At 48.3% G+C, this 25,859-nt stretch overlaps 1 protein-coding gene across 1 annotated transcript in view; it reads left to right on the top strand.

The window, feature by feature from the left end:
* The window catches only part of MICAL3 (microtubule associated monooxygenase, calponin and LIM domain containing 3), a 216,887-nt gene that overhangs the window by 166,481 nt on the left and 24,547 nt on the right, over positions 1-25,859 (top strand). Inside the window, exons 21-27 of the mRNA XM_012556919.2 lie at positions 8,918-9,168; positions 13,253-13,390; positions 18,823-18,936; positions 19,825-19,971; positions 20,721-20,803; positions 22,195-24,046; positions 25,354-25,448. Coding sequence (XP_012412373.1) covers positions 8,918-9,168; positions 13,253-13,390; positions 18,823-18,936; positions 19,825-19,971; positions 20,721-20,803; positions 22,195-24,046; positions 25,354-25,448 — 2,680 coding nt within the window. The remainder of the gene's footprint in view (positions 1-8,917; positions 9,169-13,252; positions 13,391-18,822; positions 18,937-19,824; positions 19,972-20,720; positions 20,804-22,194; positions 24,047-25,353; positions 25,449-25,859) is intronic.

Raw genomic sequence — 25,859 nt, 5'->3', positions numbered from 1 at the left:
TTATTAAGAAAATGTTCTGCATCCTACTTTGGTGAGTGACATCTGGGGTCTTAAAAGCTTGCAAGCGGCCATCTAAGATATATCAGTTGGTCTCAACCACCTGGATTAAAGGAGAATGAAGAACACCAAAGTCACAAGGAAAGTATTAGTGCAAGAGACAGAAAGGGCCGCATAAACCAGAGACTTCATCAGCCTGAGACCAGAAGAACTAGATGGTGCTCAGTTACCACCAGTGACCACCCTGACAGGAAACACAACAGAGAATCCCTGATGGAGCACGAGAAAAGTGGGGTGCAGAACTCAAATTCTAGTAAGAAGACCAGACTTAACGGTCTGACTGAGACTGGAGGAACCGCGGAAAGCATGGCCCCCCAGATTCTCTATCAGCCCAGAGCTAAAACTGTTTACAAGGCCAACTCTTCAGACAGGGATTGGACTGGACTGTGGGACATAAAGTGATGTGAGGAGTGTGCCTCTTAGCTCAAGTAGATACAAGAGACTAAATGGGCAGCTTCTGTCCAGAGGTGAGATGGGAAGGCAGAGAGGTTTAAGAGCTGGTTGAGTGGACATGGGGAATCAGGGGTGGAAAGGAAGAGTGTGCTGTCACAGTATGGGGAGAGCAATTAGGGTCATAACAATGTATAAATTTTTGTTTGGGAAAAAATAAAAATAAATGCTAGGCAGAAGGAAAAACAGCCTCTTAAAAATAAAGAGAAGGAGCCCTGGTGGCACAGTGCTTAAACGTCAGCTGCTAACTGAAAGGTCTGTGGTTTGCACCCACTAGTGGCTCTGTGGGAAAAAAGACTTGGCAATTTGGGTCCATAAAGATTACAGCCTAGAAAACCCTATAGGGTAGTTCTGCCCTGTCACACGGGGTCTCTATGAGTCAGAATCGACTCGACAACACCCATTAACAACAACAAAAGTGAAGAGCCTAGAGGCAGAAGCAACAGATTTCATCTGATTTCCCCAGTGTCTTAGTCATCTAGTGCTGCTATAACAGAAATACCACAAGTTGATGGCTTTAACAAATAGAAGTTTATTCTCTCACAGTCCAGTAGGCTACAAGTCCAAATTCAGGGCATCAGCTCCAGGGGAACGCTTTCTCTCTCTGTTCTGGAGAAAGGTCCATGTCATCAATCTTCCCTTGGTCTGGGAGCTTCTCTGCGCAGGAACCTCAGGTCCAAAGGACGCGCTCTGCTCCCGGCACTGCTTTCTTGGTGGTATGAGGTTCCCATGTGTCTCTGCTCGCTTCTCTGTTTTATATCTCAAAAGACATTGGCTTCAGACACTATTCAATGTTGTATACCTCATCAATATAATCTCTGCTAATCGATCTTATTAGATCATAGTGATTGAATCTACAACACATAAGGAAATCACATCAGATTACAAAATGGTGCACAGTTACACAATACTAGGAATCATGACCCACCCTAGTTGACAGATATTTTTGGGGGACACAATTCAGTCCATGACACCCAGGTAAGTTGTACAGATGCAGAAAATGCCTTTTTTTTTTTTTTTGTCTGCCTTATAGCACCAAGCAGAACCCTGGTGGCACAGTGGTTAAGTGTTCAGCCGCTAACCAAAAGGTCAGCAGTTGGAATCCACCAGCCAGCTGCTGCTTGTAAACCCTATGGGGCAGTTCTACTCTGTCCTGTATGGTTGCTGAGTCAGAATTGATGGCAATGGGTTTGGTTTGGTTGATATAGGACCAAGCATATTTTCAACCCTCAGTCCTTCCTTGATGAGGTGTTAGTTTAGACCTGAAGATAAGAGATGACATAGTGCTGAGAACATAACCAGTCTAGCCCAGGAACTCCCTCACCTTCTGTGAGTTTAGGAGGACCCTTAGCCTAGGCCTCTGCTTATGGGAGGCCATGAAGTGTGGAGTTTGAGAACTCAGCTTTGAAGTAAAACAGACCTGGACTTGAAGCCTAGCTCTACCACCTACTAACTGTGGGCAAGTGACTTAACCTTTATAGTTTCCTCACTTACAAAGAAAGCTCCACCTCACAGGTTTATTATGAGGATTAAATAAAAAAAAGCACCTGACTCAATTCCATGCACCCAGTGAACAATAAATAGATGCTAGGTGGACTCGAACCACCAGCCTTTACATTTGCACCACCCAGGGACTCCAAATAAATATTGTTGTTGTTAGTTGCTGGAGTCCTGGTGGCGCAGTGGTTAAGAGCTTGGCTGCTAAACAAAAGGTTGGCAGTTTGAATCCACCAGCTGCTTCTTGGAAACCCTATGAGGCAATTTTACTCTATCCTGTAGGGTTACTGTAAGTTGGAATTGACTTGATGGCCGTGCGTTTTTTTTGTTGCTGTTAGTTGCTATTGAGTCGATTACGACTTATGGTAACCTCAAGTATGCAGAGTAGAATGGCTCCATAGGGTTTTCAAGCCTGTGACCTTTTGAAAGTGAATCACCAGGCCTGTCTGCTAGGTGTCTGGGTGGGTTTAAAACACCAGTCTTGTGGCTGATAGTCAAGCACTTAACTATTTGCACCACCCAGGGACTAGCAGATTTTATCATTATTCTTATTACTATTACAATATTAAGGAGCCCTGGTGGCGCAGTGGTTAAAGCAATTGACTGCTAACAGAAACGTTGTCGGTTCAAAACCATCAGCAGCTTGCGAGAGAAAGATGTGACAGTCTGCTTCCGTAGATATTTACAGCCTCAGAAACTCTATGGGGTCGCTATGAGTCATAATTGACTCGATGGCAGTGGGTTTATTACAGTATTACCTTGTGGACCTTAGCAAAATACAGGTATCTTGTATTAGGCTCCTTAAACAGGTAGACAAATGATAGAAATTGGGTATGGCTCGGTGCATCAGAATCAGCAGGAGGGCTTGTTAAAGCACAAGTTGCTGGACTGAGTTTCTGGTTCAGTAAGTCTAGGGTGGGGCCCAAGAATATGCATTTCTAAAAAGTTCCCTGGTGGTGCTGAGGTCTTGAGAATTACCATCCAAGGCGATGGTTCCCAAATTTCCCTAGTAATGAAAATCACTCGGGATACTTGGTAAAAAAAAAAAAAAAAAATCACAAATCTTCCTGTTCCACCTGCGGTCACCTGATCTTCGACAAGGGCCCAAAGTCCATCAAATGGGGAAAAGACAGTCTTTTTAATAAGTGGTACTGGCAAAACTGGATGTCCGTCTGCAAAAAGATGAAACAGGACCCATACCTCACACCATACACAAAAACTAATACAAAATGGACCAAACACCTAAATATAAAGCCAAAAATTATAAAAATCATAGAAGAAAAAAGAGGTTCAACACTAGAGGCCCTAATACATGGCATTAACAAGATATATACCGTAACTAACAAGACACAAACTCCAGAAGATAAGCTAGGTAACTGTAATCTTCTAAAAATTAAATACTTACGTTCATCAAAAGACTTCACCAAAAGAGTAAAAAGAGAATCTGCAGACTGGGAAAAAATTTTTGGCTGTTACAAATCTGACAAAGTTCTAATCTCTAAAATCCACAGGAAAATCCAACAACAACAAAAAGACAAATAATCCAGTTAAAAACTGGGCAAAGGAAATGAACAGATACTTCACCAAAGAAGACATTCCAGCCGCTAACAAACAAATGAGGAAATGCTCATGATCACTAGCCATTAGAGAAATGCAAATCAAAACCACAATGAGATACCATCTCACCCTGGCATTACTGGCACGAATCAAAACAACAGAAAATAAAAAATGTTGGAGAGGCTGTAGGGAGATTGGAACTCTTCTGCACTGCTGATGGGAATGCAAAATGGTACAACCATTTTGGAAAACAGTATGGCACTTCCTTAGAAAGCTAGAAATAGAATACCATATGATCCAGGAATCTCACTCCTAAAAATATATCCTAGAGAAATAAGAGTCGTCACATTAACAGACATGCACACTCATGTTCATTGCAGCGTTGTTCACAATAGCAAAAAGATGAAAACAACCTAGGTGTCCATCAACAGATGAATGGATAAACTATGGTACATACACACAATGGAGTACTGTGCAACGAGAAAGAACAATGATGAATCTGGAGGGCATTATGCTGAGTGAAATAAGTCAGTCACAAAAGGACAAATATTGTATGAGACCACTACTGTAAAAACTCATGAAAAGGTTTACACACAAAAATAAACAATCTTTGATGGTTATGAGGGAGGGGTGGGAGTGGGGATGGAAAAACACTAAATAGATGATAGAAAAGTGATAATTTTGGTGAGGGGTGAGACAGTACACAATACTGGGGAAGCCAGCACAGCTGGTACAAGGAAAGGTCATGGAAGCTCCATAGACACATCCAAACTACTTGAGGGACCAAATTGCTGGGCTGAAGGGACCATGGTCTTGGGTAACATCTAGCTTAGTTGGCATAACATAGTTTATAAATTCAAATAACAACTTCCTGGGCCCCTCTCCTGAAGTAGCTGATTCGGTGGGTTTGTGGTGGAGGCCAGGAATCTTTTTAACAGGCACCCCAAGTTATTATAATCATGTTCAGGATTTAGTTCATGCCATCGAGTCAGTTCTGATTCATGGCAACCCCATAAGTGTCAGAGTAGAACTGGGCCTCATTGGGTTTTCAATGGCTGTGATCTTTCTGAAATAGATTGCCAAGTCTTTCTTACGAGGCATCTCTGGGTGAGTTCGACCGGCCAACCTTTCGGTTAGTAAAATGCTTAACCTTTTATACCACCGAGGGGCTCCTTAGTCCACACAAGAGCCTCTAAGTCCTGAACCTAAAGATGAGGCACTTTTCCTGGGCCTAACTGGTTCCATAAGGAGGAGCCCTGGTGGCACAGTGGTTAAGCGATCAACTGCTAACTGAAAGGTTGGCAGTTCCAAACCAGTTCTCTCCTCGGGAGAAAAATGGGGCAGTCTGCTTCTGTAGAGATTCACAGCCTCGAAAACCCTGTGGGCTCGCTATGAGCCGGAATCGACTCTATGGCAGCGGGTAATTGGTTCCGTGTCCTTTCCTTACAGCTGAGGGCAGCAGGGGCCTATCTTCTGAAGGAGACCCTAGAAATAACACTTTTATTTTCTCTGGGAGAGACCAAGGGCCAGAGACAGGGAGCACTGGATTTATGGTTTTCGTGTTGTTCTTCCCTGACTGTCTGTGCAGGATAATTTGCCCCAGGTGTGATGGTGGCAGTGCCCATTTGTACAGTGAGGTTCTGTACGTGTTTACACACTCACTTTTCCAAAGAGCAAGATTGAGAAGAACAGAGCAAACAGGTGCATTTTCCTGATGGAAGAGCTAAGGTTGCAGAGGAGTTCCCACAACGAGGGAGGTGCCTCGGAGGGCTTGCTCTCCGTCAAAAGAACACCACGAGGAACAGCCACTTGAAGGCTGCGGATAAATCAGTGGAAAGCCTTCCTGCCTGTTCGTATCACCTGCCTCACTCCCTTTTCCAGCAGAAGCAATAATACATTGCTGAGCAGAGAGCCAGTTTTAGCATGGATTAAATTTCCACCATGTGGACTGCTGGATAACACACATCGTCTCTAGCAGTCTGCTTAGCCGTAGAATGTTTGTACGGTTATCAGGGTGGTGGGCTCATAAGAGTATGGCCTAGAGGATGGAAGAATGCGGTCTCTGGTTATGAGTGAAGACCATCATTCCCCATTTCCCATTGCAAACCTCCCGAAAGCTTCAAGTAGTCTTCCACATAGAAGCCAGCCTGATTCCTGGTGTGGCCTGCCCTGAATTCCTGTTCTCCTCTTTCTCAGTTCAAACCCAAGCAGCTAGGAGCTTAATCACTGTCTTCCTCCTAGGTTTGCCTGCTTGACAGCTACTAGTGCCTGAAGAACTCTGGGGTTTTTGGGGAACGCCCAAGAGGACACAGTATGACCTGGTGTGGACTCTGGGTGGGAATTTGGGCTGCGTCTCCTCACACAAATTATCATAGCTTCTTAAGCTTCAGTGTCCTCATTTGTGAAAATGGGAATAATAATGGTATCTGTGGTGTAGAATTGTTGTGTGTTTAGATGAGCTACTCCATGCATGGTGCTTCGCGTTGCATGGCTTGTAGTCAGCGCTCAGTGGGTGCTCACCATTATGATGAAGTATCATCATCCTTGGGTTTCCTCTTCTGGCACAGCAGAACGTCTGCTTGGCTCCCTGAAGTCTGAAGCAAACTCTGTCTCTTCGGAATCCCATCCCTGTACCCATTGGTTTTGTTTCCTCCTGCCAGGCCCCATCATAGCCTCAATGATAAGACAGCTGAGAGAAAACTCAGGGAAGGTGCTTTGGGATGAGTAACAGTATGCGTTGTAGCAGGGCGGAGTTTTGCTAGATGTTATTCTAACTGAAAGGGCCTGCTCCTGCTGATGGGTGCTTTACCAAGGGGCTTTGGCGGTATCATCCCTGACACTCTGAAATCCAGTGGGAGCCTGCCATGGCCTTCCCAGAATGTGGTCACTGGTTCATTCATGCCCATCCTTGCTGTGCTAGGCATTGTGACAAGCACTACAGCCCGCGAGAGAGTGCGGCCAAGGGGGAGGCGGGCCTGGATCACATAATCACACAGAAGCATATATTGCTACAAATGCAAAAATAGATACGTGTACAATTCAATGCCATTGGTTACATACTTCACGTTGTGTCACTGTTCTCACTGTCTCTACCCATGTATTTTCATCACCATTAATTTAGACACTCTGCCCCTTAAACTTCTCATCTGTGCTTTAGATTAACTGTTGTCAGTTTGAACTCATAGTAGATACTTCTTTGTAAGAGCACCCTGCTCAAGGCAAACGTACTTTGTTAATTGAGCTAAACTGTTGTTTAGTTTAATGATGGCTTCATGGGATAGTTTTGGTTCAAAGTTTAAAGATTATTTCCGGGCAGTAGATTTGGGGAGGAAGGATGATCTTGGTGACTAGATTTTGTGGACCCATCTCTCCTCGGACTCTGTATCCTAGGCTGTTTTGAGCAATTTCTTAATCCTGAGAGGTCTCCCTCTCCTCCCAGAGGGAGGGAGAAGTTGGTTCTCTATTTTGCATTTTTTCCGGTATAATGAATTGTTCCCTCTTAAAAAGTTTCCAGGCTGTAGTTCAAGGGGATCTGCCTCACTACAGATTCCTTTCTCCCATGTACCCTTCCTTCAGCCTTGTCACAGGCCACACCAGATTTGCTGGCACTGGGAGCAACCAGGGAACGTAAGGTGACCCTTGAGATACGGAATCTGCGCTGTGTGTCACACATGCCGTAAGGGGCCTGGCCAGCCCGGGTAAGGGACAGTTGGCAACACCCGTTGGATATTTCTCTGCCCTTCACAAAGAGAGGGAGGCAGTTGTGCCTGTCTCAGATCTCTAGAACCAAATAGCAAGGCCTCTCAGAAGTGGATTGAGTGTGTAGCTTACAAAGAAGCAAGGGTTAACCTTTTTGCTGTGTTTTTTATGCTCCTGCCTCAGTTGCTATGCTCCCACCGTACTCGGGCTGTCGTAAAACTAAGTGGTGTGACACTAATAGCTGTAAGTGGGTTCTCATTACCCTCATCACAGGGCTTCACGGTTCACTGTCACCCACACACATGGGCTGCGAGCAGCCCTGCTTTGGGTAGAGGGAGCCCCTCATCACAGCAAGTCAGGACTGATGCCCCCCTGTGCCTGATGCTTGGTGGTCTGGGTTTCCACCATGCCAGACTCAGTCTTTGGCTTCATTGTGAAAGCCAGTTTCCTCCAGCCCGGGCAAGTACCCATTCCTCACAGAGGGCTATGCGTATTTGCAGTTCAAAGCCATTCCTGAAAAAGACTCTTGAGGAATTACCAGAGCATGAAACGGGTCTGAAAAACCTCTCCCTTCGTGCAGTAAAGTTTGGGCTTGTTCTCATGCCTTGGAGCCCCGCAGTGTTGTTGGGGACTGTGTGTACCCTTATTCATGTACTGCCTGTTGTACTACTTCTTTGTGCAGGGCAGGGAAGGTGGGTAAAAATGCACTAGGGTGGGATCCTAGAGGGTGGAAGCCCGAGTTTTTGGCTTGCATAAGTCATGGTGAGTGTGTTCTCACTTGTAGTTGAGTTGAGCTAGATGATGTGCTGTGAAGGAAACATCATGGCAGATGTAGCTGTTAGCCAATAGTGATGACCCAGGGTTGGGACACTTGTTTCCAGCCTTTTCCTATAGTCCCTGCATGGTCACTGCAGTGAACGGTACCTTTGCTGCCACTTTACCTGTGTGTCCCCCGCAATGTCTGGCTCAGGGTTGCACATAGTGGGGGCTCAAGGAATGCGGTGAAATTAAATCTCTTGGCCCCTTCTTCTCCTTCCCCACCACACCCATGGTTCTGACAAGAGGCTCCCGGCCCGACCTGAGTCACACAGAATTGAGTTCCTCAAACCAAACTGCGGCTCATGGTGAAAGGAGACTCTCTTCGTTTTGATTCCCAGGATTATGAGTTTATATCAAAACAAGTCCCCTGCCCTCTGAAGCCTGCACAAAACTTAACTCTGTGATCATAAAGTTTACTGAATAGAAACTCCCCACCAGACTGGACTGTTCATCTATGTAAGTTTACAGAGGTGCCTCGGAAGAAAGGCCTGGCGATCTACTTCCCAAAAATTAGCCATTGAAAACCCTGTGGAGCACAGTTCTACTCTGACACATACGGGGTCACCTTGAGTTGGGTTGACTCAACAACAACTGGTTTTTATGTAGGTGTTCACTTACACATGTGTATTTCATCTTTCCCCAGAATGTCTGCTACCTTCTCACTGTCTTTACCTCCCTCCCTGTTTCTTGCTTGTGTCAGAGAAGGATGCTCGCCCCCTCATGGTGTACTCTCTGTGTTTCTCCTCAGCAGGCGTTTGCCCGATTGTGGCTTTTAACCACCCCCTTGTCCGTTTTTTGTCATTCCCTCACTTTGGTTGTTATGGTTATTTCCTTGTAGCAGTTCCGAGTCTGAGATGGAGGAAGAAGAGGAGGAGGAGCCTCAGCTGCCCACCTCTGACCTGGGCGGGGTCCCTTGGAAGGAGGCTGTGAGGATCCATGCTCTTCTGAAAGGAAAGAGTGAAGAGGAACTAGAGGCCTCGAAGAACTATGAGCCCGGGAACGAGGAGGAGGAGGAGGAGGAGGAAGAAGAGGACGAATATGAAGAAGAGGAGGAGGAATATGAGGAGGAGGAGGAAGAGTCTAGTGAAGGTGAGGAAAAAATCTCTTAACCTGACCCTGACCCTGCCCCTCCCTGGTCTGTGCTGTGACTGAGTATAAGAAGTTTCTGTGGCTGGAGTCACACGAACGTGCCTCTCACAGAGACCCAGAGGGCTCTCTCTGCCTTAGACTCAGGGGCAGAGGAGAGGACACCATGGCGTCTAGCAAACCATCGACATGGGAGTAATGGCCCTTGTGCACATTCTCACTTAAAACCAGAAGTGGAAAACAGAGGGGCAGTGCAAGGGCTTCATCCACATTAGGTTTTTCATTCTTGTCTGGTCCTCTTTTTCTCTTTCTTTTCCCTTCAGTTTTAGTCAAATAAGTTATTTTAATAAAGAAAGGGAATTCAGCTTTCTAGAAGGTTCCCTGCTTCCTCGTCTTGGATATTGGAGGCTGAGTGCATTGAATCTCCTGTTAGCTCAGAGTCACCATCACTGGGGAGAGAGGCTGTGACCTTAGGTGCCCAGTGGGGCAAGTTGGTGATATTCAGAGTAACGTCTTTGGACCAGTGTCCTGAGAGGAAGCATCATAGCACCATTGTTAAGTCAGACTGGTTGGCTCTGAAATAGTCTCCTGCCTTGAACTCAGAGTTCTTCAGTTCTGTCCCTATCCCTGGCTCACTGTGACATTGAGTATTGAAGAATAACTTGCTGGGCCTCCTTTTGCCGTTTGTGAAGAGAGAAGGTCACTGTCTCCCTCTCCTGGCTGCACAGAGGCCTGGTGGGTGGTCATGAGGTAACCACGGCAGGTAGAGGCCTGAACTCCCCAGAGGATGCCACCCCATCAGGTCATGGTCTGCTTGCTCTCCAGAGGTGCAGGGAGGAAAGAGAAGGACATGGCCTTTTGGGCACCAGTCCTCCCAGTATCAGAGGAGCAGATTAGATTCTGGATGGCCCCGGGCCTGGTGGAATTGGCATCAGGTTGCTCTGCTGTTCTTTAGGCTTATCTCTGCTTTTCCTGGAATGTGATGGGCTCAGCAGCACAGTCCATTCCAAGGTCTGGTTTCTCTGGTGCAGCAAAGACCGAGTATAGACTGGACACAGAGCCCTTCCCCAAGGTGGCTCATGTTACTGAACCTGTCCTCAGAGAGCTATGTAGCTCTGGATGGAAGGCTGCCCAGACGCTGACCCTACTGAGGCCAGGCAGGCAAGAAGAGAGCATCCTCTCCTCTGACCCTGAGGTTCTCAGGCATAAATGTCAAAGGTCAGTGAGGCACTTCCTCCGACTCCCTAGTTCTGCTGCGCTCTTCTCTCCCAACGTGGAGGCTGGAGGACCCGCATGTCAGCACTCAGGAACCCGCCCTGCCCCCACACTGTTGGACGGGAAAGGCTTGGAAGCAGATAGGCACTGGACTAGGAAGCTGGAGCCTTGGGTTCTTCTCTCCATCCTGCTGTGTTTACAGAGCCCGGAACCACCTCCGTGTCCCAGCTAGTCAAAGTGCATGGGCTCATTCCAAGCTCACCCAGGGGAAAGGTATTTTGTTTGCATCCTCTCAGACATCCTTACCTCCATCTGGTGATTAATGGGCTCTTTGGCTCTTAGCCCCAAGCACAGCTCGGAGTCCAAGCCTGGTCCCTTTTCAGGAGAGGTTAGCTCTGCTTTTCCCTCATGCAGACTTCATTTTCTGGACCTGGAACTAATGTCAAGACCAAACCTGCAGGGAACAGGCTTTAACTAGAGAAATACATACCGACAAATTCAGCCAGACTCTGTAAGTCCCTGGACACAGGCGTTTGTTCCTAGCCCCAGTGCATGTTTCGTTCAGACAGTGGACTTCCATGCCTGTGTAGACAGTGACAGGACGTTATTGCCTTGCAGCTGAAGATAACTCTTCTTTCTATTCTCTTTCCTTCCCTCCATCCCCTTTCTCTCCATTTATTCCCATGCGGGGTTCTTGACGCTGCGTTTGTGGGTGTCTGGCTCCCCCTGCTGTAGAAGGGGAGTATTGCCCCTGGGACAAAGAACTCCAGCAAGGCCAGTGGCTCCAGCATCTCTCAAAGGAAGAAGATACGGGTACATGTAAAGGTACCCACTTTGCCCCCTTGCCCACCTTCTACACTGGCTCCCTAACAGCCATCCAAAATTTGCCTCCAAGAGCAGATCCCACATGAAAATACCTGTGTTTTATAGAGCTGTGCTGACAGGCTTTGGCATATACCTAGCCAGGCCCCTGTCTTTGGGCCCACCCTTCCCAGACAGTCTTGTAAATGTACAAAGTAGCACGTGAGTCAAAAGAGATTTCAGAAGAAGTCAGAGAAGATTCCAGAAACAGCCTTGTTGAATGTGGCCCCAGCTGTCCCCCTTAAGTTCCTCTCATCCAGTCAAGACCCAGCTTCTTCTCTAATGCAGAACACCTTACATCACAGCCACAGCTCTGAAGGTGGCGGGGCCTTCTCCACCACCACAAGTGCCCAGCGCTTTCCCCCACTGTGCCCTTTTAATGTTTCCCTGAGAAAGCGGGAGATGTTGGCTTCCTACTGGTGGTAAGTCCTCATGGCTGCACCTACTAACAGAAAGCAGAACATTACCCAGAAGAATAACTCTCTTCCCTTGATTGCATAGAAGATAAGGGGCTACATTTTTCTCGTTTGCTCACCATCCTCAATCCTATCTAAGACAGTCAGGCTGTTTGGTGACTTAGCTGTGATTCAGCCTAATACAGCACCACAAAGGCAAGTTGACCTTAGGAAAAGTCCACAAATCTATAGAAACCAGCAGCTCCAATAAGGGAGGAAATGAGGGGCTAAAACTCCATATGTAACAGCATAGTGTCAGCACCCACATTTGGCCATCTTATTGGTACTTTCTGTCCATACCACATTCTCTGTGACTTGAAAATTAAAGGGATGCCATTATGGAGACTGAGGGCAAAGCCAGGTTACCCAGTCAGATTGTTAAGGGAAGGGCTCACGTGCACACCCAGGTGGAAGCAAGCTCTGCCCAGAGTCCTTCAGATCAGTTGGCACCAGCTCTTGCTTCCTGAGAAGCCACCCTCCCTTCGCTAGTGCCCCCCGCCAGTTGCTGTCCTTTATTTTAACCCAACTCTATGGCATGATCTAAGCACCCACAGGGCAGGGGCTGCCTACGGACCCCTTGGGCTCTAACAGCAAGAGTAAAGGAAGGGGCTGCTGGTAAGCTTTTGTTTAGCTGAGAAACGAGGTCTTGTTCCAAGAGGGCATCTGTGGGGCACCAACATAGTTTTAAGGAAAAGGGCTTTGACCTCAGGAAGAGCAGAGAAGTATTGGTCTCAGTCCCACCCAGGCACTCCCAAGCTTTGGGAATGTACACAGCAGAGCTGTGCTTCCTCCTCCAGCCATAGCCACCCCTGACTCCATTCTCTCCTCCCATCTGTGTCCTGTCACAGACCTAGCATGCAGCATGAGGCCTGTCATGGGAGGGGATGTTTTTTCTCTCTAACAGCAGCTCTAGCTGCACGAGAAAAGAACTAAAGTACTGACAAAGTACACTTCTGTGTGAGTTGGCCGCTGTGTGGCAAAATGACACTGTCCCATCGCACCTCTCTTGTCATTTGGCTTACATTTCAAAGGAGAAGCTGTCGGCGTGGCAGGTGGTGGTAAGCACTGTGCCGCGTGACTGACAGGGGTTGGGGAGGCACGAGCAGTGCGTCCTCAGGTCCTGTGCTGTGATGGGTGATGGAGCGGAGGACCTGGGGACCCTAGAGAGGTGGGCCTTCAGAGGCCTGCTGTGTTCTGCTCTTTTTTTTTTTTTGGGGAATTGGCAGTTTGGGCCCTTAAATGCAGTTTGGGATGAAAAGAGCGTCGGAAGAGAGAGTTCTTTCTGCATTGGAGTTGGAACATGTAATCCTCCTCATTGCAAATTACTAAATCAGCTCGAGCGGGTAGAAGTTGTTCACGTGCGTGAATGTGGGCACCCTCTCCATTTTGCTTCTTTCTGATTCAAACTGATCCTGGGAAATACTGTAACTTCTCTTTCTGTTTCCTTTCTTGTGGCGTTTCTTCCCCTCCTCCCATGGCTGTTTCTTTCCTGTTTCCTTCCTCCTCCTCGTCTCTCCCTCCCTCATCTCCTCCACTCCTCGCACCTGGCTTAGCAGCCGGGAACCAGAGGCTACAGCAGATCCTAAACCCCGCGGATCCCTTGGAGATCCAGGCTGATGTACACTGGACACACATTCGTGAGAAAGAGGAGGAGGAGCAAATGGTCCCGACCTCTGAGTCCTCTACTTCTAGAGGTAACTGCTCCAGGATCCAAGTTCCCCTGCCCCTCTGACCCCTGCTCCCCCTCTCACTGCTGCAGAGGGCTTTCCTGTTAGGGCCAAAGCCATTGGTTAGATCACAAGAGCCAGCACATATGCTTTGCTGATGTTAATCGGGACGCCTGCCCTTAACTCTTATGTGAGGATATGTAAAGTTCTCCATGGATTCAGAGGTCCTTGGCTCTGTCTCCATTGATGCAAAATAGTGAAATGAACCTGACCTTTGGAAAACCAAGAGTTTGTTTGTCCCCCACCCCCACCCCCTCTACCCCCATCTTTCCAGGCAGGGTTGCTCTTCCCCACTTTGTAAAATTTCCTGGTGCTCTCCTCATAGAGTGTGTCTGGGTATAAATGTGCATCGGTAGGTAGGTGGGGTGGGGAGCATGTGTTGAACGGGAGAGAGGATTTAGGAAGAGATTCATATCAGGAGGCCTTGTAACTTCCAACTCTAGGTTTTAGGTTAGGTGGTGTGTTTTCAACAGGAGGATTGTCACGTACCTTATTCTGGCTTCTTTTATGGAATAGCAATAAAAGGAAAAAGTGGAGACTATTGAGGAATGTGGAGCCTGCATCTCGTTCTCCATCCCTCCCGTCCCCCGTGTACCCGTCTTCCAAACTTCTGCCGCTCACGCACATACCTTCATGTATTCATTCAGCGCTTGCGCTGAGCCACACGCCCCGCAAGGTGCCAAGTGTACAAAGGTGGTCCCTGCCTTTGTGAAGCTTAGAAACAGTGCACGTTTGATCCTGCCCAGTCCCAGATCTCCACCTACAGGCAAGACCAACGCTCTGTTAACTCCTTTTGCAGCAGTATAAACGCGCAGCAGCTACGCTGAAGTTGAAGAGTAAGAGATGCTTCTGACCCGGAGCACCAAACTGGCCTGCTCAGTGGGGGTAGCTGTGGGACGTCCAGCCTGTGGGGAGCTCACTTGTGTTTTCTCTCTCCTCTCCGCATCCTGAATACCTGTCACGTAGGCCAGCAACGGGACTGCGACCCCTCTCCAGGGCTGGAACGGGCCTTTGTGTTGTAATGTTATCTCAGCTTCTCTTGTTTTGGACTTTAGGAATGACCTCAGCTCTCCTCAGTGGAAACCCTTCCTCCTGTGTAACTCTGTGTTTATCGTCTCTTTTAAATTCAGCGCCCGACCTTCCCTCCGTCCGCCGCGCAGCAGTGCAGGCCTGGCTGGAGACACTCTCCGGAGGTAGTCTGGTGATGTTCGTTCTCTCCCAGTTCACCATAACCTCTCTTTCTCTTGGCAGCTCTGCTGGTCCCTTAACACTAGAGCGCTGGTCCTGTCGTGTAGTGCATGTGGGGCCCAGCCGAGCGGGCAGGGGCACGTGCATGCGTCACCTAGACAGCGTCGCTGCATGCACCAGCCGCTCACCTGCGTCCTCCGGGAAGACCCAGGGCAACGCTATGGTCGCTAGGACAGAGACAAACTTTTTTCTTTTTTTTTTTTTTTTTTTTTTAATTGTTTTTGTGTAGGTTTCCAGGTTGAAGGAACTTTTTTTGCACTGAGGTTTGAAGTCCATAAAAATCAGGTTGTTTAGCAATTGGGCATGAAAGTAAAGAAATCAGCTAATACTCCAGTGAAAGTATCAGAGAAGGATACAATCCAAATTCATGGGGTGCTTATGGAAAAAGTATCACTGAGAAGGGAAGAGGGGAGGATTGGAGGACATTGTTCAGCTGAAGATAGAGGCACAGGGTTGACAACCAGGGTTGACATCAGCTGGATCTTCGGACTGAGGTGCTGATATCACTTGAGATACTTAGGCCAAGAGATGGTTGAAAAGCATTAGTTGGCCTTCCTAGATTTTTCTGGAGACGTATTTCTCAACAAGAGGACTATTGGCGTTTTGGGTAGAACAGTTTTTCCATTGCAGGATGTTTAACATCCTTGACCTCCGCCATGGAAACGTCAGGAGTGCATCATCTACTTCCACCTGATCATTAAGACAACCAGAATATATCCCTGCACATTGTCAGACGTGGCTTAAAGAAAGGCAGTGTCGTCCCCTAGTTGAGAACCTCACTGTCCTCACGGTTACTTCTGGGATGGACAGAATTGGAGCTCATAGATCTTTACCACCAGCCTCTTACCAATCCATCTGTGTCCTCACTAGCTGCAGGAAATAGACATACACGCACACACTCAGGAAGTGCCTTCCCACAGAGCCCTAAGGAGAGAGCAAACAAAAAACAGCTGCTGTTGAGTCAGTTCCCACCCTTGGCGACCCCATGTGTGTCAGAGTAGAACTGTGCTCCATAGGGCTTTTCTTTTTGGAGGTGGATCACCAGGCCTTTCTTCTGAGGTAGCTCTAAAAAAAAAACCAAACCCATTGCCATCGAGTTGATTCCAACTCATAGCAACCCTATAGGACAGAGTAGAACAGCCCCAATAGAGTTTCCAAGGAGCACCTGGTGGATTCGAACTGCCAACCTTTTGATTAGCAGCCGTAGCACTTAAGAACTACACCACCAGTGTTTCCAGTTTGAGGTGCCTCTGGTTGGGCTCAAATCGCCAACCTTTCAGTTAGTAGCTGAGTGCTTAGCCATTTGCACCACCCAGGAACTACAAGGAGAGAGAAGACCTCATTTAATATGTAGTTCAGCTGAACCTAGGCCATTGGTTCTGAATAAAACCTGCTGACCCCTCTCTTCTAATTAGTTTGTGTCTGTAGGATGATTGGACGAAGCTGAGGTGACAGTACTTCAGCTGGGATCACATCCCAGCTGGCAGCTGAAATCAACCAAACAAGCACTGAGTATGTCAGCAATTCCTGGCTTTCATAGTGTGTGGCTTATCCATTCACGTGGCAGCTTCTAGCACCTTGCGCTCCATCTTAACCCGGATTTAATCCTCACTTCCACCCTTTAAGCTGCGTCTCATTCAACGTCTGCTGCTGTTGCATCGATATTTATCACCTTGTTTGCTTTTTGATATATGTGACAATTACATTCTTTTCAAGGTACCTCCAAGGAGTGTAGACTTCTTACTCTCCTGACCCCGCAGCAGGCATTTCTTAGTATAAGCTCTCAGTAGGAGAACCACTTCAAGCACCGAGTGACCAGGGCTGGAATCAGTCTGATCCAGTGTACCTTGACCTTAGCCAGACTGGGGAGTCCTCTGTAGTGGTCTGCTTGGTGCTGGCTTCCAGTTGACTTGCCAACAAAAGTGTGAAATTGCCATCTCAGTGCTCAGGCACTCACAGGTCCATTCAAGCAAACATACCTGGCACTGGCCCTTCTCCACGGGACAAGCCCAGGTTCTGTTCTCACTGGGTCTTTGTCTGTCAGCCTTCTAAGAGCCTGGGCCTGCCAGATGACCATGTCCCTCCTCAGGCTACCAGCTTGGGGTGACTGTCCAAGGAGAAGGATTTCTAGGGGACGAAAGATAACTATCTGATAACATGTAGTGATCAACTCATTGTCCAAGTATAGAGCTCAGGTGTGAAGAGGGGCTCAGAAGAGGGGAGTGCCTTCTGGTGGGGTTTTTGTATGTGCCTCAGAAGTCCCTCTCCCTGGTTTTTGATGAACAGTCTTCCTAAGTGACCAAAAGCTGTGTTGTCCCACAAAGGCTTTAAACCCATAGAAATAGCTGAGTGATTCATTCCCCGGTATTTTTCTCAGCTAATGCCATCATCATAGACAGGGAGACAGTGTCTGGGTATTCGCAGCTCCACCGGCTGCTCTGGTATCTCAAAAGGGGAAATGTGATGTTAACTGTGTGCCAACCTACAACTTACCTGGAAAACCCTGTTTTTTCCCCATAACCTGGACTATCCTTCTATTTCAAACCAATTTCCTATAATTCTCTGAAGACTAGATTTTAACTGTCATTTTGTTGTTAAGCTGTGCATAAAAGAGAAATGTCCAGTATAAGGAATTATTAAAGACACACTATGTAAAAAACTTATGTAACTACCACCTAGGTCGAGACAGGAAATCTTCCCAGCATCTTTGAGGTGCCCCTTCCCAATCACAATCCCTTGCCTCCCTACCCCACCCTTAAAGTCAGTCACTTCCTTGATTTTCATTATAATTCTGCTGCGGTGGCCACTCCCCCCATTTCTCCTACACTCATTCTGCACATCCTGAAGATGTTGGGGGTGCAGATTCCTTAGGTTATACTGTGGACAGGTCATTATGTGGCCTGCCCTCTCCTGTTTTCAGCACGAAATCCATCCAACTGTGCAGCATCCAATTCCTCTGCTACCCACCCTGCCTCGGGCTGTGGTCCACAGGTACCTATACATACAAACCAAGGCATAACGCCTTCTCCTGAAATGAAAGCCTTTAAGGAATGATTTGAAAGTGACCACTCTTAGAACCCTAGAAGAAACCTGTGGCAAATACATGTCAGTACTCCTGACAAATGAGTACTGTTAGTCTCTGGGAGTACTGGTACTTTACAGCCTTCTTTTCTTAATTGCTTTCTCTTACTCTGAACTGTAAGTATAGATTCTAAGTGTGTGGAGGTGAAGGAGAGAAAGAGTGTGTGTGTGTGTGTGGAGGTGAAGGAGAGAAAGAGTGTGTGTGTGTGTGTGTGTGTGTTTGTGTTTAGGGGCTGGTCCCACCTCAGGAGAAATGAAGTTGATTGGAGCTTTGCCTCATTTTGCAGGACTGAAGGGCTACCCTTGACTCCAGAAAATGAACTTTACATATGCCCTCAGCCCTCTCCCTGTGCTTTCAAAGAGTGTTTCTCTAAATTTACCTGAGCGAAGCTGCACCCTCTGCCAGTTGAAAGGGGAGGGCCCTCAGGAGTCCCTTTAGTCACTCATAGTGTGTCAGCTGTCCACAAAACTCAGGTGGCTGCGAGTGCTAGATGAGCGGCATGACGGAGCAAATGACCTAAGGTCTCTGGACCTCAGCCTTCTCACTGAAAAATGGAATTAGAAATGGTCCCTTTTAAGTGGAGTATTATGAGAATTGAGTGACTCATGGCATGTGAAGCAGTTGACACAGTGCCTGGCACATAACCCTCAATAATCGGGAGCCATTGTTAATGTTGCATTGTCAGCTGGCCAGTGCTGCTGGGCCTGGAGAGGCGGCCTTGCCCTTCTGTTCTTCTCAGACCTGAGTCTCTTACAAGCAGCCTCTGGAGGGAGACAGGAGAGATGACCAGGCCTTAAGCTGCTCTTTTCTGTCCACTTGACCCTTCTAGAGTGTAGAAATGCTAGTCTCAGGTGTTCAGGAAGGCCCTAGGCCCTCCCAGCACCCATGCTACTTTTAGAAAGCTCCCCTTAGCCCTGACTGACTTCTGCCTTGGGATCCAAACATTCAGAGCCTTCCTTCTCCCTTCTCCTTGACATCACGGCCCTGAGAAAACCAATACCTCTTTCCCACCTGTAGAGGCTGTCTGTCTGTCTTTCCTTTTCTTTCCTTCAACGTTTCTGCTTTGCAGTCCCATTTGATGAGAATAACCTGGAAGAAGATGTGGACTCGGAGCCTGCAGAGATAGAAGGGGAGGCAGCGGAGAATGGGGACACAGGGGACACTGGTGCTGAGCTGGATGATGGTACGGGGGACCCCAGAGCCTCCCCTCTTTGCCACGGTGACCGCCTGTTCTCCATCGCAGAGACAGGGCCACAGTGCTTTGAACTCAGGGAGGATCAAAAAATGCACAAATAAAGCAAAAACATGGAGCTCATAAAAGGCAGCTGTTAAGTCTCCTGACTTGTTCCTTGCTCTGCCACTAGCTTGGAGTGTGTATCATTTCATGCACCTGTAAGCCACCGTTCAGCTTAGCCTGCATTTGTTAAATTGTGGTTGAGGACCCAAGTGGGTTTGGGGCTTTATACAGGGTCTTTTACAGTTACAGTATACAGTGGACGCCCTCTGAAAGCTAGATGTAAGGGGTGGTATTTCAAGTATTAATAGCATAGTTGGTTGGGGAAAAAGGAGCAGGGACTAGGCTGGGCAGAAAATGAGAAGAAAAGTGCAGGGCAGACTGTGAGGGAGCATAGATGTTGGTATTGGGATTGTGGGGCTGGAGACTGGTGAAGGGAGGGAAATCACACGGTCAAGTGAGTCCTTGGAGCCAGGCCCTGCCCTCTACAGGCACACCAGTGCTTTTCTTTCTGTTGTGGCCTGTCACGTATCATTGCTGCTGTATTTAAAAAGAACATGGAGCACCACAAGCTCTCATGGGACCACCATATTGCAGAGAATAATGTGCTTTGAGGCCAGGGGAAAGAAGCAGGAGAGTCTCTCAGAAGCTCTGTGCGGACCAGTAGGCAGGGTCTGTCCCCAGGTAAGAGGCAGGGATTGCAGTGTCTGGTCCAGACCTCAGGCAGTTGTGAGGTCTGTGATTGGGCTGTTCTCTGAAGAAGGAAAGAGATGAGAAAGGGAGCATGAACCCACTTGAGCATGGACCCGATTCTGTGTGCTCCCTTCCCTCTGCCAGATCAGCACTGGTCTGATGATATCCCGTCGGATGCTGAAACTGAGCTTCGCTTGCGGCACCAGGAAGAGGTAGAGGCAGAGCTGGAGCTGAGGGTATCAGAAAATGAGGAGGAAAAGCCACCCCCCAAACCAAAGCGACAAGAGAGAGGTGAGTACGTTGTTCTTGGCAGGAGAAATGGCTTCCAGGATTCCTACTGAGAGCCCGCTGAGGATAAGTGTAGCACCAAGGATGCAGGGCCACCAGAGCAGCACCACACCTGCTCTGCAATGCCAACATTACTCTTGCCCCCTCCTCCACCTTCCCTGTGCCACCCACCCACTACCATTGAGTCCATTCCAACTCACAGCGACCCTATAGGTCAGAGTAGAACTGCCCCATAGTGTATCCAAGGCTGTAATATTTACGGAAGCAGACTGCCACATCTTTCTCCCACAGAGCAGCTGGTGGGTTCGAACTGCCGACCTTTTGGTTAACATTTGAGTGCAGAGGCACCCGCAAATGGCTTTGGCCAGTGGTCCCTTCCCTGTTAGTTACATGGGGATATGAAAAAGTAGAAGGTATGTCTCAAAGCTTTGGGCAAGATCATAAACATGAAAAAAAGTCAACACTCCTGACAACAATACTGACGAGTACTAACAGAAGAATTGTGCAACCCTCTGGGAAAACACATTCCAGAAATTTCATCACTTCTGAGAGGACCTCTTCTCTCCATAAGAAGAGTATGAGGAGCAGACCCAGGAACAGGGCTGAGCTACCTCAGCTTGGCCCTCTGATCTCCTTCCCATCTCTGAAAATGGCCAGTGAGTCGCCTGCTGCACAGCTGGCTGGGACAGGAGCCCTCTTAGTTTGAATGAGGTGGATTTTCTGTTGTAAATCCCAGTATCCATTCTTTTCAGGTCCCTCCCAAGTCTCTAGCCCCATCCAGTCCCCTCAGGAACAAGCTGTTGGGTTCTCTGCAGTCCACAGCCCCATGGCAGAGGTAAGTGCTTGGCACTCACTATGGTTGACAGAGAACCAATACGACCCCAAGTAGACAAACCAGCTCTCTCGTCTTAGGGCCCCTGGTGAACACCACACGAAGACTGGAGGTGAAGGAGCCTGTTGGCCTCCTCATTATGAGGAAATTTTTAAAAAATGTTCCCTCCTCAGCATGCTAAGTGGAGCTATTGAAAACAGGCACTGCCTTGTGTTTATGGCTCAGTCCTCGTTGGCAGGGAGACAGTCTGAGTGGAATTTCCCCACCGCTGCTCCACACATACTCCAGTCATCCCACCACTGCCTTCACTCTTAGTCATGTCCACATGCCACACCTTTGTGTATGTATGTGTGCACATGCAAGCACACGCATGTGGTAAATACATAGGTAATAAAACATATGCCATTTCAGCAATCTTCACATGTACAGTTCAGTGATTATTAAATATATTCATCATGTTGTTCATCACCATTAACTGCTCTCGTATTTTTCCGTTAACCTTTAACAGAAGCTCAGTGTCCTGTAAGCACTGTCTTTCCTCTTAATAATAAATATATTTTAAAATTAAAGCAGTAATCTTTGTGGAATCATTGGTTTGATATGACAAATGCATTTTTTCTTAATATTATGTTAAAATAAATGCAGGACTATTAAAAATCAAAATGTTTATCCAGATTACCAATGGTGTGTGAACCACACATGGAAGAATGCTATGTAAATAGATCATAATAGCATGTGCTGTGGAACACACTATCTCGGGGACAGACCCGGGAGGGAAGCCAGAATTCAAGACCTGAGTCTGCTAATGACTTGATCTTTGGGGTTTTAGGAAGTGTGTTAACTATTCAGTGATTTCATCTGTGAAATGGGGCAGCGGGCTTTGCTGAGACCCTAAGATGGGTGAAATGAGGTTTAGTGCAGGAATGTCTGCACAGATCTTTTATTTGCCTGGGAAGGACAATTTGGTTGTAATTTTACAGACTGTAATAAGTGACTGTTTAAAATCTTCTTAGAGTGCTGGCCCCATGTTCATCCATCAAGGGACTTGGAGCTCTGGGGTTGTTGGTGGGAGGGGAGAGTTGAATTCATTAGTATCTTTTGGGCCAGTGTTTATTTCAGTGAGCAAAGAACACAGGGTGTGTTTGAGATAAACCAAACCCTGAAAGCTCGCTCTGTTCAAATTGAGTATAGTGGTTCTAAAATTGAACAAATAGAGTAGAAAGTGAGACATGGTATGCTGAAGACATTTGAATAACAGCTAAAAAGGAAGTAGAGAAGAATATATTTCAACAAACGCAGGCCCTTTGAGAGAGAGTGTTCCCCAAGGGGCTTTGGCTGACCATTGAAACCCTTGCCTTCTAAGCAGCTTCTATATATACCTTCTCTTTCTATAGGGTGCCCGAAGCCCATTTGCCTCTGTTGCCTACAAGGTGAAATCCCCAGAGGAGCGCTTTTTCCCTGAGCCTCTGCTCCCCAAAGAGAAGTCCAGAGCTGAAGTCCCCACAGAGCAGACAGTCGTGCCCTCTCCCATCCGCTCCCAGCCAGTGGCGCTGCCAGAAGCCAGGACACCTGCCTCCCCAGTTGCTTCTCAGCAGGTGTCCCCATCAGCCACCTCCACCACCCCCTCCACCCAGCTCCCCATTTGCTCCCAGCCTCAGCCTTCCTCCGAGGCCACCATTCCATCCCCAACAGAGTCCCCCATACGCTTCCAACCTGTTCCAGCCAAAACATCCACCCCTTTGACCTCGCTTGCTATGAAGAGCCAAGATGACAACAAGGAGAAACTGGGCAGTCCTCTTGCCGTGGATGAGGCCCTGACGCGAAACGACTTGGTGGAAGAGTTCTGGTTGAAGAGCGCTGAAATCCGCCGTAGCCTTGGACTCACTCCTGTGGATCGGAGCAAGAGGCTGGAGCCCAGCTTCATCTCGCCTGCCCTTAAACCAGTATCCCTAAAATCCTATTCCGTTGAGAAATCCCCTCAGGATGAGGGACTCCATCTTCTAAAACCACCATCTATTCCTAAACGGCTGGCCCTGCAAAAGCCAGATGGTGACCAGCCCACACTGCTGACTCCTAAGTCCCCGTCTGACAGAGAGCTGAAAAGCTCCCATGAGGAGAGGAAAGACCTGTCCAGCAGCTCCGGCCTGGGCCTCCATGGGAGCTCCTCCAATATGAAGACCTTGGGCAGCCAGAGCTTCAACACCTCAGACTCCACCATGCTCACTCCACCCTCAAGCCCGCCCCCGCCCCCTCCCCGGGACGAGGAGCCCGCAACCCTTCAAAGGAAGCCATATCAGATTTACGAGCCCAGGGAAGGTGAGCCCAAGGCCTCAGTTATCCCACCTCCCCCACCTCCCCCGTTTATGCGGCCCCCCCGAGAGCCTGCCCAGCCCCCGAGAGAGGAGGTGCGGAAGTCATTTGTGGAGAGTGTGGATGAGATCCCCTTTGCTGATGATGTGGAAGACACCTACGATGACAAGACAGAAGACTCAAGTCTACAGGAGAAGTTCTTCACACCACCCTCCTGCTGGTCCCGCTCCGAGAAGCCCTTCCGCTCACCCCTGGCCAAGGAGAATGGTAGATTGCCTACTCAGGAGGGCGGGGTTCAACCGCAGAAGAGGGGGCTGCCCTTAGTCTCCCCCGAAGCCAAGGAGCTGGCCGAAGAGCGCATGCGAGCCAGGGAGAAGTCTGTGAAGAGCCAGGCGTTGAGAGATGCCATGGCCAAGCAGCTGAATAAGATGAAGGAAATGGAGATGGTGGCTGCGGCCTCCAGGATCCCTGGAGGCTCCTCCCGCAAAGCATCCTCCATGCCCTCTAAGGGCAAAGACCTCGGCCCTGAATCCCCAAAACGCCCAGTCCTCAAGGGCTCTGAGGAGCCCACGCTGAAGCATGAAGCCACCAATGAGGAGGTCCTGTCCCCTCCATCTGACTCAGGAGGTCCAGACGGTTCAGTGACCTCATCCGAGGGCTCCAGTGGGAAGAGCAAGAAGAGGTCATCGATCTTCTCTCCCCGTAAAAACAAGAAGGAGAAGAAATCCAAAAGCGAGGGCCAGCCCCCAGAGAAACCCAGCCCAAGCCTGCTGGAGGAAGCCACTGCCAAGCCCAAGTCCTTGTGGAAGTCCGTCTTCTCTGGGTACAAGAAGGACAAGAAGAAGAAGGGTGATGACAAGTCCTGCTGCAGCACTCCTTCCAGCGGGGCCACCGTGGACTCGGGGAAGCACAAGATGTTTCCTATGGTGAGAGCAGGTATGTCGCCAGCCAGGAGATGCCCCCTCATGGCACAGAGCGTAAGATGTGCCTGCTTTAGTCATTCGGTTCTTGAAATATTCCCTTTCATGTGCTGCCCGCCAAGGGGTTCTTAGGATAATACTGACAGTGTTGAGAGAAGGGAACTGAACTGTGGGTTCACAGAGCATGTGTTGTTGTTAGTTGCTGTCAAGTCAGCCCCCGACTCATGGCGACCTGAAGCACTACCCAGTCCTGTGCCATCCCCATGATCAGCTGCAGATTGGACTGTTGTGATCCACAGGGTTTTTGTTTTTCTTTCATTTTTAAATGACTTCATTCCACACTTGCCAGAGAAAGAGACTATTCCTTATCCTAATCTACTACCAGTTGCTGTCCCTAGGGTCTTCATTGGCTGTTTTTGAGAAGTCGATCACCACACCTTTCTTCTTAGTCTGTCTTAGCCTGGAAGCTCTGCTGAAATCTGTTCAGTATCATAGTAACACACCAGCCTCCACTGACAGATGGGTGGTGGCTGTGCATGAGGTGCATCGGCTGAGAATCAAACCCCAGTCTCCCGCATGGCAGGCAAGAATTCTACCACGGACCCACCGCTGCTCCCTCACAGAGCATATTCTCATTTAATAAAAACCAGCTTAAAACTGGTGAAGGTGGACTCTGGGTTGTACCTTTCCTAAAGACACCTTATCCCAAAGGTGGGCCTTAGTTTTGCAGGACAGAGGGTAGTGCTGCCAGGAAGTGCCAGGCAGGCTGTCGGGGGCAGCATCTGTTCAGTGTTTCTCTGCCCCTGCCTGGACAAGTGTCCACCTCCACACCTGCTCACTCCCCAATGTGGGAGAAGAATAATAAACTAAAAATAAATCTGATGCATGTTATGACATGGATGAACCTCAAAAACATTATGCCGAGTAAAATAAGCCAGACACGAAAGGGCAAATACTATATGATCCCACTTATATGAAATACCCAGAATAGGCAAATGCATAGAGACGTAACATAGATTTGCGGTTACCAGGGGCTAGGGGAGAGGAGAGTAGGAAGTTATTGCTTAATGGCATACAGGAGTTTCTATTTGTTGTGATGAAAACATTTTGGAAATAAATAGTGGTAATGCCACTGGGTTGTATGCTTATAAATGATTAAAATGGCAAATTTTATGTTTTATATATTTTTTACCACAATAAAAAAGGAAAAGAAACAAGTCAAGCCTTTGCCCACTGTCCCCGAGTGACTGCAGGAGCGGGGACAGCTTGGCCAGGCTGTGACCAGCACTCTTCTCATGCTGCCTCTTGTCTCCGTCCCCGCAGAGCTGCAGCTCCGGCACCAGCTGAGCATCTCGGAGGACTCTGACCTTTCCAGTGACGACATCCTCGAGAGGTCCTCCCAGAAGTCCAAGCGAGAGGTATGTGGGTCCAGTCAGTAGTGGGGCTTCAGGAGGCTCGAGGGCCTTGACTGTCATCCTCTGTTCAGTGCTGATCTTTGATGAGGGAGGACAGGGAAAGCCAGTCCCGACATGAGCGCTGCCTTCCCGCCTCCCAGTTGGCAGCTGAATCCAGCCCAGTGGTCCAAGTAAGAGACATAAAGAGGACCGTTCCCTTGGCTTTTTAAATGAGCAGGTTTTTAAATTTGTCTCCATGGCAAGAGTTCCCACGTGCCACTCTTGTGAAGAAGGCTGGAGATGGTCCAAGCTTAGAGCTTTGCTGTAGTTTTAGGAAGCAACCTGGTGCCATCCATTCTTTCTTTTTTTCCCTCAGCTTAAGAATTCCCTGTGGAAATAGCATCCACCCCACCCTCCACCACCTCCGCCACCCCC

This window comes from Trichechus manatus, unplaced genomic scaffold (genome assembly GCF_000243295.1).
Source record: "Trichechus manatus latirostris isolate Lorelei unplaced genomic scaffold, TriManLat1.0 scaffold00081, whole genome shotgun sequence".
Lineage (NCBI taxonomy): Eukaryota > Metazoa > Chordata > Mammalia > Sirenia > Trichechidae > Trichechus > Trichechus manatus.
The sequence above is the reverse complement of the archived record's forward strand: the minus strand, read 5'-3'. Positions and strand labels throughout refer to the sequence as shown.